The 19,380-nt window shown below is 46.3% G+C and overlaps 1 protein-coding gene across 1 annotated transcript in view; it reads left to right on the top strand.

Annotated features, from left to right (window-relative positions):
* The window catches only part of cep112 (centrosomal protein 112), a 194,617-nt gene that overhangs the window by 34,027 nt on the left and 141,210 nt on the right, over positions 1-19,380 (top strand). Inside the window, exons 9-12 of the mRNA XM_045720003.2 lie at positions 8,864-8,950; positions 12,556-12,655; positions 13,168-13,286; positions 14,718-14,861. Of these exons, the coding sequence (XP_045575959.2) occupies positions 8,864-8,950; positions 12,556-12,655; positions 13,168-13,286; positions 14,718-14,861 (450 nt within the window). The remainder of the gene's footprint in view (positions 1-8,863; positions 8,951-12,555; positions 12,656-13,167; positions 13,287-14,717; positions 14,862-19,380) is intronic.

Below are 19,380 nucleotides of genomic sequence, written 5' to 3'. Positions count from 1 at the left end.
TCAATGCCATACAACTCTCCTTCCGTGGCCTCCAACTGCTCTTAAATGCAAGTAAAACTAAGTGCATGCTCTTCAACCGATTGCTGCCTGCACCTGCCCAACCGTCCAGCATCACTACTCTGGACGGTTCTGACTTAGAATATGTGGATAACTACAAATATCTAGGTGTCTGGCTAGACTGTAAACTCTCCTTCCAGACTCACATTAAGCATCTCCAATCCAAAATTAAATCTAGACTCGGCTTCCTATTTCGCAACAAAGCATCCTTCATTTATGCTGCCAAACATACCCTCGTAAAACTGACCATCCTACCGATCCTCGACTTTGGCCTCCCTGTGGCTCAGTTGGTAGAGCATGGTGTTTGCAATGGTGTTTGCTACGCCAGAGTTGTGGGTTCGATTCCCACGGGGGGCCAGTAAGGGAAGGAAAAAAAAATGTATGAATTGAAATGTATGCATTCACTACGGTAAGTCGCTCTGGATAAAAGCGTCTGCTAAATGACTAAAATGTCTTTGGCGATGTCATCTATAAAATAGCCTCCAACACTCAACTCAACTAATTGGATGCAGTTTATCACAGTGCCATCCGTTTTTTGACCAAAGCCCCATATATTACCCACCACTGCGACCTGTATGCTCTCGTTGGCTGGCCATCGCTTCATATTCGTCGCCAAACCCACTGGCTCCAGGTCATCTACAAGTCTCTGCTAGTTAAAGCCCCGCCTTATCTCAGCTCACTGGTCACTATAGCAACACCCACCCGTAGCACGCGCTCCAGCAGGTATATCTCACTGGTCACCCCCAAAGCCAATTCCTCCTTTGGCAGCCTTTCCTTCCAGTTCTCTGCTGCCAATGACCGGAACGAACTGCAAAAATCAATGAATCTGGAGACTTATATCTCCCTCACTAGTTTAAGCACCAGCTGTCAGAGCAGCTCACAGATCACTGCACCTGTACATAGCCCATCTGTAAACAGCCCATCCAACTACCTCATCCCCATACTGTATTTATTTATTTATCTTGCGCCTTTGCACCACAGTATCTCTACTTGCACATTAATCTTCTGCACATCTACCATTCCAGTGTCTAATTGCTATACTGTAATTACTTCGCCACAATGGCCTATTTATTGCCTTACCTCCCTTACCTTACCTCATTTGCACTCACTGTATATAGATTTTTCTTTTTTCTACTGTATTATTGATTGTATGTTTGTTTATTCCATGTGTAACTCTGTGTTGTTGTGTGTGTCGACCTGCTGTGCTTTATCTTGGCCAGGTCGCAGTTGTAAATGAGAACTTGTTCTCAACTAGCCTACCTGGTTAAATAAAGGTGAAATATAATTTAAAAAATAATACAAATGGAGGGATTGTGCGTTCTCGGTGTAACTCGGTGTCACGCCCTGACCAGGTGAACTCGGTATTTTGGTCAGGGTGTGTCATGTTGGTGTATTTCTATGTTGGGTTCTGTCGATTCCCAATCAGAGACAGCTGTCGCTAGTTGTCTCTGATTGGGATCACATTTAAGTTCCTTTTTCCCCCACGCTGTTTGTGGGGTGTTGTCTCTTTGTGTTTGAGCAAGTAACGTATCGGTCTTGGTTTTGTGTACGTGTTCATTTTCAGTGTAAAGAATAAACATGTGTTCGCTCCCAGCTGCGTTTTGGTCCGCTTCCTCATCACCCGACGACGAACGTTACAGAACACCCCACCAAACCAGGACCAAGCAGCGGGAGGATAAGGAGCGCGAGAGATGGGCTCGCGATGGGAAGGAGTTCTGGACCTGGGAGGAGATCATGTCGGGGAAAGGACCCTGGCGAAAGGATTCCCAGGTTGAGGAGGTAATGCCAGCCGGTGGATGGAGTCGCAGGCGGCGGGCGAGGAGGCCCGGAAGACACCCCCAATAATTTTTTTTGGGGGGGCTAATAGGGTGGTCCGGAAGGGCAGAGGAAGAGCCCAGACCACTGCTCTCGTGGGGGATGACGGCGGAGGAGGAGACGGAGATGAGGCGGTTGATTGAGGACCTGCTGAGGGAAGATCTGGAGGAGGAGCCATGGGATGCGGAGTTGCACGCTGTGTCGCCAGTGCGCCCGCACAGCCCGGTGCGTCCGGTGGACATGCCCAGCACAAGCCGTGCTAGGATGGGCATCCAGCCAGGACGAGTGGCTAAACCGGCTCCACGCTTCAGGTCACCAGTGCGTGTTCACAGTCCTGTCTGGCCCGTTCCTGTTCCCTGCACCAAGCCCACGGTGCGTGTCCACAGTCCTGTCCGGCCCGTCCCTGCTCCCCGCACCAAGCCATGGGAAGCGGAGTTGCGCGCTGTGTCGCCAGTGTGCCCGCACAGCCCGGTGCGTCCGGTGGACATGCCCAGCACATGCCGTGCTAGGATGGGCATCCAGCCAGGACGAGTGGCTAAACCGGCTCCACGCTTCAGTTCACCAGTGCGTGTTCACAGTCCTGTCTGACCCGTCCCTGCTCCCCGCACCAAGTCAGTGGTGCGTGTCCCCAGTCCGGCCCGGCCCGTCCCTGCTCCCCGCACCAAGCCAGTGGTGCGTGTCCCCAGTCCGGCCCGGCCCGTTCCTGCTCCCCGCACCAAGCCAGTGGTGCGTGTCCCCAGTCCGGCCCGGCCCGTTCCTGCTCCCCGCACCAAGCCAGTGGTGCGTGTCCCCAGTCCGGCCCGGCCCGTCCCTGCTCCCCGCACCAAGCCAGTGGTGCGTGTCCCCAGTCCGGCCCGGCCCGTCCCTGCTCCCCGCACCAAGCCAGTGGTGCGTGTCCCCAGTCCAGCCCGGGCCGTTCCTGCTGCCCGCACCAAGCCAGTGGTGCGTGTTCCCAGTCCGGCACGGCCCGTGTCCGGTCCACCGGTGCCCGATCCTGTTCCGGTCGACGGCTCCGCTCTGGAGCCTGAGCATGCCGCTCCACAGTGGTCCAGTCCGGGCCAGAGGGGTAGGGCTAAGGTGGAGGCGGGGGAAAGAACACGCCCGGGATCACATTTAAGTTCCTTTTCCCCCACGCTGTTTGTGGGGTGTTGTCTCTTTGTGTTTGAGCAAGTAACGTATCGGCCTTGTCTTGGTTTTGTATACGTGTTCATTTTCAGTGTAAAGAATAAACATGTGTTCGCTCCCAGCTGTGTTTTGGTCCGCTTCCTCATCACCCGACGACGAACGTTACACTCGGGTAGTTGGTGTTGCCATCCTGTACCTGTCCCACAGGTGTTCGGATGTACCGATCCTGTGCAGGTGTTGTTACACGTGGTCTGCCACTGCGAAGACGATCCACTGTCCGGCCTGTCTCCCTGTAGCGCTGTCTTAGGCGTCTCACAGTACGGACATTGCAATTTATTGCCCTGGCCACATCTGCAGTCCTCATGCATCCTTGCAGCATGCCTAAGGCATGTTCACGCAGATGCGCATCTTTCTTGTTGTGTTTTTCAGAGTCAGTAGAAAGGCCTCTTTAGTGTCCTAAGATTTCATAACTGAACTTACCTAGTTATCTAAAGAAATGGGATCTAGGTATATTTAACTTTTGTACTAACTGTTCAAAAGATGCAAAATCAATGTACAAGACGTTCAGTGAGGAGATCCCTTCTCCAGCCCAGATATGAAACGCCCTGTCTAATAATGATGGAGAGAATGTAGGGTTCTTTAATAATGGGGCAGAAGTTGAAAATTCACTAAGACCAAACGATCGCCTGAACTGTTTCCAGACTTTTAGAGAATGTTTCATAATGTTTTATTATGTATTTGCAAACAGGCTCAGCTAGTTTAGAGCAGAGTAAGACAGCTAAGGAGGTGTTCAATGAGATATCCAAGGTCAACCATTTTGGTGATTAAGTCAATGTTTAAAATAAATGTATTCAATTCCTTCTTTTCTGTTTGCTAGAAAATCTCCCCATAGAATGTAGTAGCCTGAATACCACAGTGGTTTATAAATGCATATTGGAGGTCTGTGTTTCTTTGAATTCTGTGACACTCAAAATGTTTTCTTTCTTTTCAGTGACTTTTGAGTCACAGTTGACAGTAAAGGGGGGGGGGGTTGGTGGATTTTCGGCAAATCCTAGCCCTGAAGGGTGGAGTTGTGACCACACACACACACACACACACACACACACACACACACACACACACACACACACACACACACACACACACACACACACACACACACACACACGCGGCGCCTCCTCAGAAGTGTCTCAGTGACTCACTCTGACTCCATCCTCGCCACCTGAATCTTATCATCTCCTGTGGTTCCACATTAAGCCCCGTACGCAGGCCTCGCCCACCATGGCGTGGCTCGTCTGACCACCAGCAGGAAATGACCTGTGGCTGGGTCTGGTCCTCGCCATATGTTGCTAAGCCCCGACAGCCAGTTCCTATATTAAGGAACTCTGGGCTCTCACACCAAGCTCATCCCCAGTTCAGCTACTGTCTTCATTGATAAGTTGATAAGAACGCTGACTGTACCTGTTCAGCTACTGACTTCATTGATACATTGAGTAAGTGTGTGGTAGCGTGGCAGCTGGAGCAGATGTTGGCCACCACGACGTTGAGTCACTTTAGTCTCATATGGTCATCTATTTTCACCCATGGTTGAGGTTACAAGTCTAGTCCTTGTAATCCCCTCTACACACACCCTTACTGTGCTGGGCTCACACCACAGGTGCTATGGGATGGGGCCGGGGCATATTCAATGAAATAATCCAAGACCATTCAGCCAGTCCCACCCATAGGGTTAGAATTAGGCCTACGTGATGTGATTGCTTTGGCACATGCAGATGGGTTGATGCATGCAAACAGAGCGAGAGAGAGAGACTACATTTCCCCTGGTACTCCTGGGGTTCTCATCACAAGCACCATCACAGGGCTCTGTGTGATTCTTCCTCTAATGGCTGCAGCTCGGCCAAACGGGTCTGGAGCTGAGGTTCAGTTTCCAATCTGTCCATGCTTTCCAAAGGAATAATGATGCAACTGCTTCCATGCCTGGGTCCTATGGGAAGGCCTCTCAGCTCTGTGTTTGATTCAGACGACTAGCCCCTCTTATCTGATAGTATGATTGTGGTTAAAGGACAACACTGGGCCTTGTGGAGTTCCTAAGGGAGCTCTCTATGTAGTGGCTTTTAGTGTAAAATGGCCGACAATCCAAAGGCAGGCGTATGGTACTCAGTCTGGCTTTTCTTAGATTGAATGGGTATTGTTTTTGTTACAGTTATGCACTTTGTCCTTAAAGGGACCTCAATGTTGAATAGTAGTAGTGAATTGTTTTAGGAAGACATTTTCCTGTCTTGTCTCCACTGAAGCCCAGTATTACCATGACATTAAGTGACATTCAAAAGTCTTTCCTTTTAAAAACTTTGTTGGTTGTAGTGTTTTGCATTTTACCTCAAAGTACAATTGTCATGCTAAGATCCATTAGCTTCTCCTCCCAGTGGAGGAATGGCATGTTAATGGTGTTCAGTAGATAGCTAGCAGGGCACTGCAGAGGGAATATTCTCTAACATCTGTGTTTATGGAAGATGAAAGCTCTATCAGGGCATTGTAGTTCTGCTGCAGAGCAAGATACACAAACACAACTGTGCTTTGTGGGCCCAGCAGTTAGCAGACATTTTGTGAGCGCATTCCCCAAGGGGAAAAAATGCTCGACCCAGGGTCGCTTCTGAGAAAAGAAAAGTGAGAGCAGCTGCTTCTGTCTTTCTCTTTTTCTTTTCGTCTCCCTCCTCCCTCTCTATCCTTTCCTTTCTCAACACACCTTCACCCTTTACCTTCTCTCTCTCATCCTTCCCTCATCTCCTCTCCTCTCCTGAGCTTGGTGTCAACAACATGGCATCTAAGAGAGAAACAACTTTTCAAAAGAAAAGCCAGTGTCACACAGAGATGCCTGGTTTTGAAGCGTCTCAGAAACCTGAGGTGTGCGCGTCTCTCTCCTCGCTCCTCCTCTCTCATTCGTTCTCCCCCCTCCTCTCCCTTCTCTTTCCTTCGTCCTCTTTCCTTCGTCCTCTCTCCCCCCTCCTCTCCCTCCCCCCTCCTCTTTCCCCTCTCCTCTTCGTCCTCTCTTGCTCCTCCTCTTTCCCTTCTCCTCTTCGTCCTCTCTCGCTCCTCCTCTCTCCCTTCTCCTCTTCGTCCTCTCTCGCTCCTACTCTCTCCTTCGTCCTCTCTCCTCCTCTCTCACTCCTCTTTCTCTCCTTCCTCCTCTCCTTCCGACTCTCTCGCTCCTTCCGACTCTCTCGCTTCTCCTCTCTCCCAACTCTCCTTCCTCCTATCTCCTTCCTCCCCCTCCTCTCTCCCTCCTCTTTCCTTCGTCCTCTCTCGCTCCTCCTCTCTCCTTCGTCCTCTCTCTCTCCTCCTCTCTCACTCCTCTTTCTCTCCTTCCTCCTCTCCTTCCGACTCTCTCGCTCCTTCTGACTCTCTCGCTTCTCCTCTCTCCCAACTCTCCTTCCTACTCTCTCCATCCTCCTCTTTCCCTCCTCTCTCCCTCCTTTCCTTCCTCCTCTCTCCTTCCTCCTCCTCTATCCCTGCTCCTCTCCTTCCTCCTCCTCTCTCCTTCCTCCTCCTCTCTCCCTGCTCCTCTCCTTCATCCTCTCTCCTTCATCCTCTTTCTCTTATCCCTCCTCCTTTCTACTCTCTCGCTCCTCCTCCCTTGCTCCTCCTCTCCCACTCCTCTCCCTACTCCTCTCTCGCTTGTCCTCTCTTGCTTGTCCTCTCTCGCTCCTCTCTCTCGCTCCTCTCTCTCGCTCCCTCCTCTCTCGCTCCCTCCTCTTGCTCCCTCCTCCTCTCTCACTCCTCCTCTCCTTCCTACGCTCTCCTTCCTGCTCTTCCTCTCTCCCTCCTCTACTCCTCCTCCTCTCTCGCTCCTCCTCTCCTTCCTACTCTCTCGCTCCTCCTCTCCTTTCTACTCTCTCTCCTTCCTACTCTCCCTCCTCCTCTCTCCCTCCTCCTCTCTCCCTCCTCTCTCGCTCCTCTTCTATCCCTTCTCGCTCCTCCTCTCTCCTCTCTCCTTCCTCCTCCCCTCCTCTCTCCCTCCTCTCTCCCTACCTTCTTCCCTCTTTCTATTTCCTCTATAAACCATTTTTCAAACGCCCCTGATGTAGTTTGACAAACTTTCTAAAAAGCCCATTTGAAGAAGTGATGCGAAAGTGACACCCACTTGTTTTGAAGCGCCGCTGGAAAAATCTACTAGACTCCCTCATCTCAATCAGCCTAATCTCTCCTCCAACAAGTCTCCTGTGGTCTCAGAGATTGCACAAGAAAATGGTGGTAATTCAATAGAAAAGAAAGCGAAACGAGAGAGAACTTCACATGGCACCATTGAAGGAGGATAAGTCTAGCAGATTTAGTTGAAGTTGTGGGATAATGGCAGCAGTAGTTTACAATAGGACTCATCTAGTTTGAATGTAGAAGACCCTGGGAATGAGTACGATACAGATCCTTGTTGCTCGAAAGCAAACATTAGCGTTATTGTGAGAATGAATGGGGCAGGTATTGGCTAGTTTGTCAAATGTCAATACAATAGGGGACTTAACCATCTAAGCTACCTCCGCAGATACAGGTTACATGACTGCCCAAAAAGTATTTTCCAACCTGGAAGGACGTATTTGTCACTGAGCCCCAGAATTCAGCAATGCATCAAACCCTCCAGTGACTAAAACCTGTGAGTAAGTACGTTAGTCACAAAGCAATAGGAACTCATCCTGTCTAATTCCCGTTTGTGTTGACAACGTTAGCAAACTCTTTTTTTTCCCACTGACTGGATGACTGTGTGTCTGTTGGCCCCAGAGCTGCCAAGTCCTGAGGCCAGATAGTTCTACAATGGCACATCAGATCAGGAGCACATGTCATGCCTTCTCCTCACCCAGGGACAATCAGACAGGTAGACTACTAGACACAGTGAGCCAACAACACAACAAGTGCCAGCGGCAGATCAAAGAAGTAGGGGAAGATGGCCATACAGGGCTTAGCCACGGGACAGGGTGGCCTCTCCTATCACTCTCCCCACGTGTTGGTGAGAGAGTCTCGTTAGCCAGATGAAAGGCCCGAGTCCGCCAGTATTTCCTGGTAAATAGTCAGGAAACCTGAAGCCACAAAGCAATAGGACCTCTGGCAGGGCTGATGACAGGTATATATGACTTAGGAGGAGCTGTGTTAGGAAGTCACTGAGAAGGTATGTGCTTGTCGTTTAGTATTAAGGCCATTCTGTAATAGCAAGCCGTATCTGAAAGTGGGTATTCATGTGTCTACCTGGTTTGAGTGTGTGAGTATAAATATTTAGAATTACTATTGTAGATGTGTGTTACTTTGTTTGTGTGTGTACACTTCTGGCGTATTAACTAAGTGTGTATTATTTTCCTGTGGCATTGTGTGTGTGGGAGTGAATGAAGGGCTCTGTCTTGACATGCCGATTCAGACGGTTGAACTGTTGATCCCCTGTATATTGAGCTGAACTGAAAGGAGCCGACTGTCAGTGGATAACTGTAGCCTACATAATGCATGGTTCTCTCTGGCCAAGCCTGTTCCTGTCACTGACTAATACTGTATTTCACTGTTATCTCTCACACACACACACACACACACACACACACACACACACACACACACTGTTGGGTCTGGTACATCCCTCCTACACACATTTGAAGTCCTGTTTGTAGATAAATATATTTTGAAATGTTTATGAAGCTTGAGTCATTGACACCGCTGATGCTCTATGCACCATCAACAATAAATATCTGAAATGCCACTACTTGCCATCAGTTGGCCTAGTTAGTAAAAACAGGGGTAGCGGATGTTGCCGTTGCTATTTTGTCCATCTCCTGTGCTGCATTTGATGATGTGTGTATTGACTCCCCTGTCTGTCATGGTGCTGTGTGTCTCTGTGCAGGCTGAGATGAAGACTAAAGTCCTGGAGGCCAAGCACCAGGAGGAGAAACTGAAGATGCAGCAGAAGCACGACGCAGACGTGCAGAAGGTCAGAGTGCTGACTGATTTAACAATGAATTATTAGAATTATTTAATTATTTTGATTATTTGATATTTTAGATAAATTCACACATACAGCCATAATATCATCTGTAGGGAGGTTATAGTACCGCCCAGACATAAAACCATGAATTGAAATGATGGAGGACAAACGCACAGTAAAGTGAGACAGTGCAGAAGGTAGGGATAACAAGAGTGATGCTCCCTGCACCCTTCACCACTCCCACCGTGACACTACATCTGTGTTTTGGGCTGGACTCACACCCTTTTCTCCTTCCCTCCTCCCTGGGCTCCTCCACTAAGACAAATAGCTCTCCAGCATCCTACTCGGACCCTCTTCAAAGCTCCTTGTTGTCTTGGTAGAAATGGCTGTGAAGTCTGAGTAGCACCCTGTTAGTTTCATTTCACCAGGGGTGTATCGGCTCAGCTCCACATCCAGCACCTGGGATCTGTCAACTTCCTCCCAAAACGTCTGCTTTCATTGTTGCCACAGAATCTTTAAATAAAACAGAAATAGCCCCATTTTCCCTCTGTTTAATATGTCGATGAACTCTTTGTCTCTGACAGGAGACACGGTGACAGCTCCTCCACTACCCCGCCTCTCCTGCTCTCGCTCTCCATCCCTCTCTCTTTGGTGTCTCTGTCATTGCAGGCAAATCACACTAATTGTGTACAGATTGCGAGCGATGTCGGATTCAATTTGTTCCCTGTTTACCCGGGCGTCTGACTAATGGCTTCAAGGGGGAGTGGTGGTGGATTAGAGACTTTAACAAGCCCATTCAAAGGCGCATGGGGAAGCTGGCTAGCGCTAGTTTTAATTAGCACCAGGGAGATGAATTATGGATGAATGTGTGGTGCTGATGGTGGTTAGACTGGTCATCGTCTCATAGATAACACGAGAGAGGAGAACAGGAGAACAGGCCTGACTGTTGTATGGTATGTATAGCCACGGATCAATAGTGTGTGTGTGGTCGCACGATAGCTATATAATTAGCTCAGGCAGACCTGTATTTGTTTTTGGAGTGTTGGAGCGCATCAACAAACAGGGTTTAATATCTCCATCTAGAAGGTGCTGCCCTAGGAGCAATCCTCTAAGGATCTGAGATGGTTAGAATACCACGATAGTGAACAACTGTTTTTCATAATGCTGTGTAGCCTAGATTATCAAGCTCCATTGAGACTGTAAAGAGATGGTTAACAAATAACAACCCATATCGTACATCGTCAGATTGCTATGCTATCTCAGATTGCTGTATGCTATGCCTTTGTGTGTAATGTAATTTGTGTGTAATGTAATGGCACCTCTTCCTCCAGACAGTGGGATAGTATTAGTGTCTAGTCAGTCAGGCTGGCTGGAGTCTCTCTGCAATAGAGATGTTATAAAAGACCCACAATTACTGTCCTAAAAGCTGTCGTTCCTCTGCTCCCACTCCCAGTCCCTCTGGACCCCATCTCTGACACCCCGTTACGTCTGCCCAAAAGACACCCTCCTCTCTCCTCTCAGGAAGGCCGATGGGAAAATGGGAAAATTGGACGTCCCTAAATGTTCTGTGAACTTTCCTTTACCCCCTTTCACTCCCTTCCCTTTCATGTCTCCCATCCCACTCACTCTGGCCACAACAGGCTTAGACACAGAGTGCACTTCTAACAGACAAAACCCAGGACAAATAACCCTCTGATGGTCCCCGGGACTGTTTAGGAGGGGAAATAATCTCTCTTACAGGGGGTTTTGATCAAATCTCCAACGTGTGTATCAAAAGACAAGGCGGCGCTGTGAAATGTTCCACAGTCCTGAACTTGTGTTGTTTCTCTCTCTCTCTCCTCTGTCTGTCATGTGTTGTCTACTAATGCAGCTCTGAGGATATCATCATTCCCAATAACACTGATTAGCCTCCTAGCATGTACTGCTATGCATAACTGTAATCAGTTCAGTACAATGGAGAGCCCTGTGCTCATAATTTCTAAAACAATGTACAATCTAACAATCTGTTATTTTTTTTATATTTAGTTTCACTCACACTTATTTTATTTGATGTCCTCATTGGAAGGGGATGTAATGGAGTCAGGATGCAGTGAAGTCAGTCAAGGCTCATCTGTAGACTCCTGTTATGAGATGTGTTTGGGGATGGGAATTCTGTTGATGTAGTGTTGTGTATCATTAAATCAAATCAAATGTTATTGCGCACACACACACACACACACACACACACACACACACACACACACACACACACACACACACACACCACACACACACACACATCCTGTTATTAATTTCTGCTTTGCCAAGATAATCCATCTACCTGACAGGTGTGGCATATCAAGAAGCTGATTAAACAGCATGATCAATACCCAAGTGCACCTTGTGCTGGGACAATTAAAGGTCACTCAAAAATGTGCAGTTTAGTCATAACACAATGCCACAGATGTCTCACGTTTTGAAGGAGAGTGCAATTGGCATGCTGACAACAGGAATGTCCACCAGAGCTGTTACCATATAATTGAATGTTAATTTCTCTGTTAGCCCCCCCCCCCCCCCCCCCATCTACTGTAAGCCGCCTCCAACGTCGTTTTAAAGAATTTTGTAGTACGTCCAACCGGCCTTACAACCACAGACCACATGTAACCACACCAGCCCAGGACCTCCACATCCGGCTTCTTCACCTGCGGGATCATCTGAAACCAGCCACCCAGACAGTTGATGAAACTGTGGGTGAGAAATGAAGAGCTGATTCACAACCACCTGAACAAAAACAGTAGATGAGAAATGAAGAGCTGAATTATAACCACCTGAACAAAAACAGTAGATGAGAAATGAAGAGCTGAATCACAACCACCTGAACAAAAACAGTAGATGAGAAATGAAGAGCTGAATTATAACCACCTGAACAAAAACAGTAGATGAGAAATGAAGAGCTGAATTATAACCACCTGAACAAAAACAGTAGATGAGAAATGAAGAGCTGAATTATAACCACCTGAACAAAAACAGTAGATGAGAAATGAAGAGCTGAATTATAACCACCTGAACAAAAACAGTAGATGAGAAATGAAGAGCTGAATTATAACCACCTGAACAAAAACAGTAGATGAGAAATGAAGAGCTGAATTATAACCACCTGAACAAAAACAGTAGATGAGAAATGAAGAGCTGAATTATAACCACCTGAACAAAAACAGTAGATGAGAAATGAAGAGCTGAATTATAACCACCTGAACAAAAACAGTAGATGAGAAATGAAGAGCTGAATCATAACCACCTGAACAAAAACAGTAGATGAGAAATGAAGAGCTGAATTATAACCACCTGAACAAAAACAGTAGATGAGAAATGAAGAGCTGAATTATAACCACCTGAACAAAAACAGTAGATGAGAAATGAAGAGCTGAATTATAACCACCTGAACAAAAACAGTAGATGAGAAATGAAGAGCTGAATCACAACCACCTGAACAAAAACAGTAGATGAGAAATGAAGAGCAGAATATGAAGTGTATCCGGAACTACACTATTTATACAACATTTTGCAACTCTATGAAACATAATGCAACACTTTTGAACAGGTTGAATTTACCTGCCCCTTTTCCACTTCAGATTTTAGACCGTAAGAATGGCGAGATCGATGAGCTGAAGACCATGTACAGAGCCAAGCAGAAGGAATCGGAGGAGAGTGTGCGCAAGCTGGAGAAGAAAGGTGAGAGGTCGTGGAGTCACGGTGGGGGTCGAGCCTGGAGGCAGACTCAAGGGGATATTTACACCAGTGTGTCTCTGCACACTCAGAGTTAAACTCCAGTTTAAACTCAGTGTTACTGTTACAGGGGGAGACCCCACTAGTGTGGCGCGATGCTACCCAGCTGTGCTCCTTCTAACAGCACATTTATGAGACTCTGATATTTCACACTTGTCATAAACAGATTCTTTAGTGACAGTGCATGTTGTACAGTACACTTCCAGCACAGAGCGATTTAGTTGCAGACGTTCTCTATACTCAGCTTTAACCCATTGACACTATGGGAGATTGGAGATATTTTCAGTGCTGACATTCAATATGAAACAACAATGACGAGGGCTACAAAGTATGTGACTTTCACAGATCTTGGTTAAAGTAGTGTGAAAGAAACAAACGTGTGTGTGTGTGTTGGCCCTGAGGCTGGGCCTTACGGAGTTCTTTGTCTGTGTGTGTGTGTGTTGTTTTTCCATCCACAGTTCAAAGCGTGGTGCGTGAGTCCCAGGTCATCCGTGAGAGCAAAGAGAAGCAGATCGGCGAGCTGAAGAAGATGTCAGATCAGAGCACCGACTCCCTGAAAAACGAGTGGGAGAAAAAGGTAAAGGAAAGTTGAAGGGCTGAAGTCGATTTCCAACCAGCCCTAGCCCCTAAGCACTCCTAAGCCTGAGGAAGGCTGCAATAGAAGGATTTGAAAGGGTGAAATCTGGGCTGACCTCAACCAAGCCAGGCTCACTATAGAGCTGGGAAATCTTTATTCTAGACAATTCTATGTAGGCTCACTCGGCCAGGCCTGTGTGGGTTTATTTTTTTTACTGAAAAAAATTGTTAGTACTTCTTCTCTAAATTGTCTTTTCAGTCCCGATAACTCTAGTTAACTAAGCTGCTCAATGAGATCTTAATGACATTTCCCCTTATCTGTTCAGGGTCACTAAGCGTATGATAGTGAAATCCATAAATGAAGCTCTGCTTAGATGTATGAGAAAAATGAACTCTCCTGCCCTCTTATCCGCCCCTTTTTTAAATTTTCACCTAAAATGACATACCCAAGTCTAACTGCCTGTAGCTTAGGACCTAAAGCAAGGATATGCATATTCTTGATACCATTTGAAAGGAAACACTTTGAAGTTTGTGGAAATGTGAAATTAATGTATGAGAATATAACACATTAGATCTGGTAAAAGATAATACAAAGAAAAAAACATGCATTTTTTGGTATTTTTTTGTATCATCATCTTTGAAATTCAAGAGAAGGGCCATAATGTATTATTCCAGCCCAGGCACAACTTATCCAATGAACCATTGTATTTCTGTTCAAAATGTTGTATCAAGACTGCCCAAATGTGCCTAATTGGTTTATTAATAACTTTTCAAGTTCATAACTGTGTGCACTCCTCAAACAGTAGCATGGTATTCTTTCACTGTAATAGCTACTGTAAATTGGACAGTGCAGTTAGATTAACAAGAATTTAAGCTTTCTGACAATATCAGATATGTCTATGTCCTGGGAAATGTTCTTCGTACTTACAACCTCATGTTAATCGCATTAGCCTATGTTAGCTCAACCATCCTGAGTGTGGGACACTGGTCCGTAGAGATCCTTAAGAGGTTTTAAAATAAGGTCTCTCGCCCCTGAATAAGGGGTGACTTGATATATCTATTGAAATTGAGAGCGAGACAGAGCGACGCAGAGAGAGACAGACTCGGAGAGACACAGACTCGGAGAGACACAGACTCGGAGAGACACAGACTCGGAGAGACACAGACTCGGAGAGACACAGACGCGGAGAGAGACAGACGCGGAGAGAGACAGACGCGGAGAGAGACAGACGCGGAGAGAGACAGACGCAGAGAGAGACAGACGCAGAGAGAGACAGACGCAGAGAGAGACAGACGCAGAACAGGCCAGAGTTGGTACAGTAGAATGTCTCTGCTTGGACACCTGGGCCAGTGGACGTAGCCAAGGTACCACACGTAGTAGCTGTGATAGGCTGACTGACGCTGTGGTGTCCGTTGCCCCTCCTCCCCCCAGCTGCATGCGGCGGTGGCGGGTATGGAGCAAGAGAAGTTTGACCTGCAGAAGAAGCAAACCGAGAACATTCAGGCGCTGCTGGAGGACACCAACCAGAGGCTGGCCAAGATGGAGGCTGAGTATGGTGCCCAGACACAAACTACTGTGAGTGGGGGAGATGGGGGAACACTGTTTTCACCATCAGTAACACTTACTGTATTCACCTTCTGTTTCATGTTTGAACACGCCCCCTCATAAAGTGTTTGCTGACAAACAGAGCTGACATGAAGGGTGAGGCGTCCCATCTTGTCACTTACAGTTGAAGTCGGAAGTTTACATACACTTACGTTGGAGTCATTAAAACTCGTTTTTCAACCACTCCACAAATTTCTTGTTAACAAACTATAGTTTTGGCAAGTCGGTTAGGATATCTACTTTGTGCAGGTCATTTTTCAAACAATTGTTTACAGACAGTTTATTTCACTTATAATTCACTGTATCCCAATTCCAGTGGGTCAGAAGTTTACATACACTAATTTTACTGTGCCTTTAAACAGCTTGGAAAATTCCAGGAAATTATGTCATGGCTTTTGAAGCTTTTGATAGGCTCATTGACATCATTTGAGTCAATTGGAGGTGTACCTGTGGATGTATTTCAAGGCCTACCTTCAAACTCAGTGCCTCTTTGCTTGACGTCATGGGAAAATCAAAAGAAATCAGCCAAGACCTCCACAAGTCTGGTTCATCCTTGGGAGCAATTTCCAAATGCCTGAAGGTACCACGTTCATCTGTACAAACAATAGCACGCAAGTATAAACAGCATGGGACCACGCAGCCGTCATACCGCTCAGGAAGGAGATGCGTTGATGATGAACGTACTTTGGTGCGAAAAGTGCAAATCAATCCCAGAACAACAGCAAAGGACCTTGTGAAGATGCTGGAGGAAACAGGTACAAAAGTATCTATATCCACAGTAAAACGAGTCCTATTTCGACATAACCTGAAAGGCCGCTCAGCAAGGAAGAAGCCACTGCTCCAAAACCACCATAAAAAAGCCAGACTACGTTTTGCAACTGCACATGGGGACAAAGATTGTACTTTTTGGAGGAATGTCCTCTGGTCTGATGAAACAAAAATAGAACTGTTTGGTCATAATGACCATCGTTATGTTTGGAGGAGAAAGGGGGAGGCTTGCAAGCCGAAGAACACCATCCCAACCGTGAAGCACGTTGGTGGCAGCATCATGTTGTGGGAGTGGTTTGCTGCAGGAGGGACTGGTGCACTTCACAAAATAGATGGCATCATGAGGTAGGAAAGTTATGTTTATATTGAAGCAACATCTCAAGACCTCAGTCAGGAAGTTAAAGCTTGGTCGGAAATGGGACTTCCAAATGGACAATGACCCCAAGCATACTTCCAAAGTTGTGGCAAAATGGCTTAAGGACAATAAAGTCAAGGTATTGGAGTGGCCATCACAAAGCCCTGACCTCAATCCTATTGACAATTTGTGGGAAAAACTGAAAAAGCATGTACGAGCAAGGAGTCCTACAAACCTGACTCAGTTACACCAGCTCTGTCAGGAGGAATGGGCCAAAATTCACCCAACTTATTGTGGGAAGCTTGTGGAAGGCTACCTGAAATGTTTGACCCAAGTTAAACAATTTAATGGCAATGCTACCAGATACTAATTGAGTGTATCTAAACTTCTGACCCATTGGGAATGTGATGAAAGAAATTAAAGCTGAAATAAATCATTCTCTCTACTATTATTCTGACATTTTACATTCTTAAAATAGTGGTGATCCTAACTGACCTAAAACAGGGACTTTTTACTAGGATTAAATGTCAGGAATTGTGACAAACTGACTTTAAATGTATTTGGCTAAGGTGTATGTAAACGTCTGACTTCAACTGTACCTTCCACCTTGTAAAAGTCTCTCTGCCTTTGCGTCTGTGTCCTGGGACCGAATCCCATCTAACTTGAGTGTTGCTTTGTGTGTATGTGTGTGTGTCAAGGACCTAAGGTGGGACAAAGTAGGGGTGGGGGATTAGGTATGGATGATCAGCAACAGGGGCCATTCAGACACAGTACAGTACTTCATGAATTTATCTTCTCTTATGACATTCAGCAGCTATCACAATTAACGTGTACATACGCGCACACACACACACACTTTCTCTCCCTTTCGCTCTCACACGCACACGCACATTCTCTTTCTCCCTCTCACACACGCATACATTTGCATTCAATAGCTTTCACAGGTAAAGTGTACTCCTACACACACACACACACTTTCTCTTTTTCACTCTATCTCACACACACACACACACACATGCGCGCTCCCACGTGCAGCGAGATAGTCTGTCAGCAGGATGGAATTTAAGAAGCATCAAAAGCGGGCCGTGCGAGGCCGGGTAAGACCCCTCTTTAATAATTAAACACAGTCTATAGCCAGGTGAGGCCTGCAACATGAAAGGGTCCTCTTTCACTGGAAATGAGGTGCTCTACCCCTGTTAGTTTAGGCTGACCTCCACACAGAGGTACACATGCACGGGCGTGCACGCACTCACACTCACATACACACACCCCTGTTCTCTTCATAAGAAATGTCAGCTGAGGTGAGGTAGCTCTGAACTCCCCCTCTCTATTTGATGTCTCAGTATCGAAGCCCTCTGAATTATTTTGTTTATCTTTCATCATGCAACCGTGTTGCAGTGTTTCTGGTGCTTGCCAAAAAACAAAAGGTGAAGTGAAGTTTATCAAAGCTATCTGACAAAGTGAGAGTTTCAACATATAACACACATATTTTCACATAGGCTTCTTACCCAAAGAAAGGTGTTTTGACACCTGTAATTGTTTTTCGAACTTATCTGGTGTCTAGAACAGTTCAGGTAGAGCAGCTGCGAGTGTGTATGTCAACATGAAGACAAGATGAAATATGACTGAAACCTCTTTGTGTGCGTTTGTGCTTGTCTGTGTGCGTCAACGGAGACAAAGAGAACAGAGCATGTCCCTGACAGGCCACTACAGTTTTCCTGTACCATAACATCATCTTTAGCTACTTCACACACACCCACAGGTGGCATACAAGCACTCCAAGTCTTCTGCTGGTGTGTAATATGAGGGAATATGTTTAAGTCTTCTGCTGGTGTGTAATATGAGGGAATATGTTTGTCTTCTGCTGGTGTGTAATATGAGGGAATATGTTTGTCTTCTACTGGTGTGTAATATGAGGGAATATGTTTAAGTCTTCTGCTGGTGTGTAATATGTGGGAATATGTTTGTCTTCTACTGGTGTGTAATATGAGGGAATATGTTTGTCTTCTACTGGTGTGTAATATGAGGGAATATGTTTGTCTTCTACTGGTGTGTAATATGAGGGAATATGTTTGTCTTCTACTGGTGTGTAATATGAGGGAATATGTTTGTCTTCTGCTGGTGTGTAATATGAGGGAATATGTTTGTCTTCTACTGGTGTGTAATATGAGGGAATATGTTTAAGTCTTCTGCTGGTGTGTAATATGAGGGAATATGTTTGTCTTCTACTGGTGTGTAATATGAGGGAATATGTTTGTCTTCTACTGGTGTGTAATATGAGGGAATATGTTTGTCTTCTACTGGTGTGTAATATGAGGGAATATGTTTGTCTTCTACTGGTGTGTAATATGAGGGAATATGTTTGTCTTCTACTGGTGTGTAATATGAGGGAATATGTTTGTCTTCTACTGGTGTGTAATATGTGGGAATATGTTTGTCTTCTACTGGTGTGTAATATGAGGGAATATGTTTAAGTGAGAACACCTCTTTAACTGGCATTGGTAGGTCATCCATCACTGAATATTGAATCTGTTACGTTATGTTACGCAACTTCTCTTTCATAAACATTTAGGCCACCAAATATATATTTTTTCACTTTAAAGAAGACCCATTTTATCCTAGTTAAATCTATGAAGGTCTCAGGAGAGCGAAGCTAATATATGTAGCCTGTCACTACACACTTGTCACTTTGTGTCTGTCTCTCTGAAGGAGCCCATTAGTGGAGTTCAGTGCCGGTAGCGTGCTGCTAACACCTGGTGCTCAGGGGAGTGCGCCAAGAACACACACACACACACACACACACACACACACACACACACACACACACACACACACACACACACACACACACACACACACAGCCTCTCCGTCTCATCCCATGCCAGGGAGTTAAGTGTCAGCATACGTCCTGGCTCAGTCCCCCTTCGTTCCCCCTTCATTTTCTTAAGGCACTCTTGTTGGCCGCTTGCAGACAATTTACAAAGGACCCCTCTCACGGGGCCTGACGGCGCTGGCCATCCCTCTCCGTCCCAAAAACACACAGAGCTCTCCTGTCTCAGTCATCTCTCATCTGTTAGAGAGGACTGCACGCTCCCCATCCAGCCTCTCTGTCATCACTTGTATCAACCTGCGAATGCGCTGCATTCCAAACTGTCACACAGAGAGTAGGTGGTTGAATCCACTGTTTTTATTAGGACACTAGTGGAAGCATCACCCAGCTTGCACATTTGGTTCCTTAGAAGTTTTCGGAACTTTTCCCATTGGTTCTGGGAACGAAGCCGTCAGTTTCCTGACTGGTAAAATGGAACGTTTTTCAAATGTAGCCTGTTCTGGGACCATATATTTTTTGTTGTAGGGAGGTTCTGA

The sequence above is a fragment of the Salmo salar genome, chromosome 06, assembly GCF_965601325.2.
Source record: "Salmo salar chromosome 06, fSalSal1, whole genome shotgun sequence".
NCBI lineage: Eukaryota > Metazoa > Chordata > Actinopteri > Salmoniformes > Salmonidae > Salmo > Salmo salar.
The sequence above is the reverse complement of the archived record's forward strand: the minus strand, read 5'-3'. Positions and strand labels throughout refer to the sequence as shown.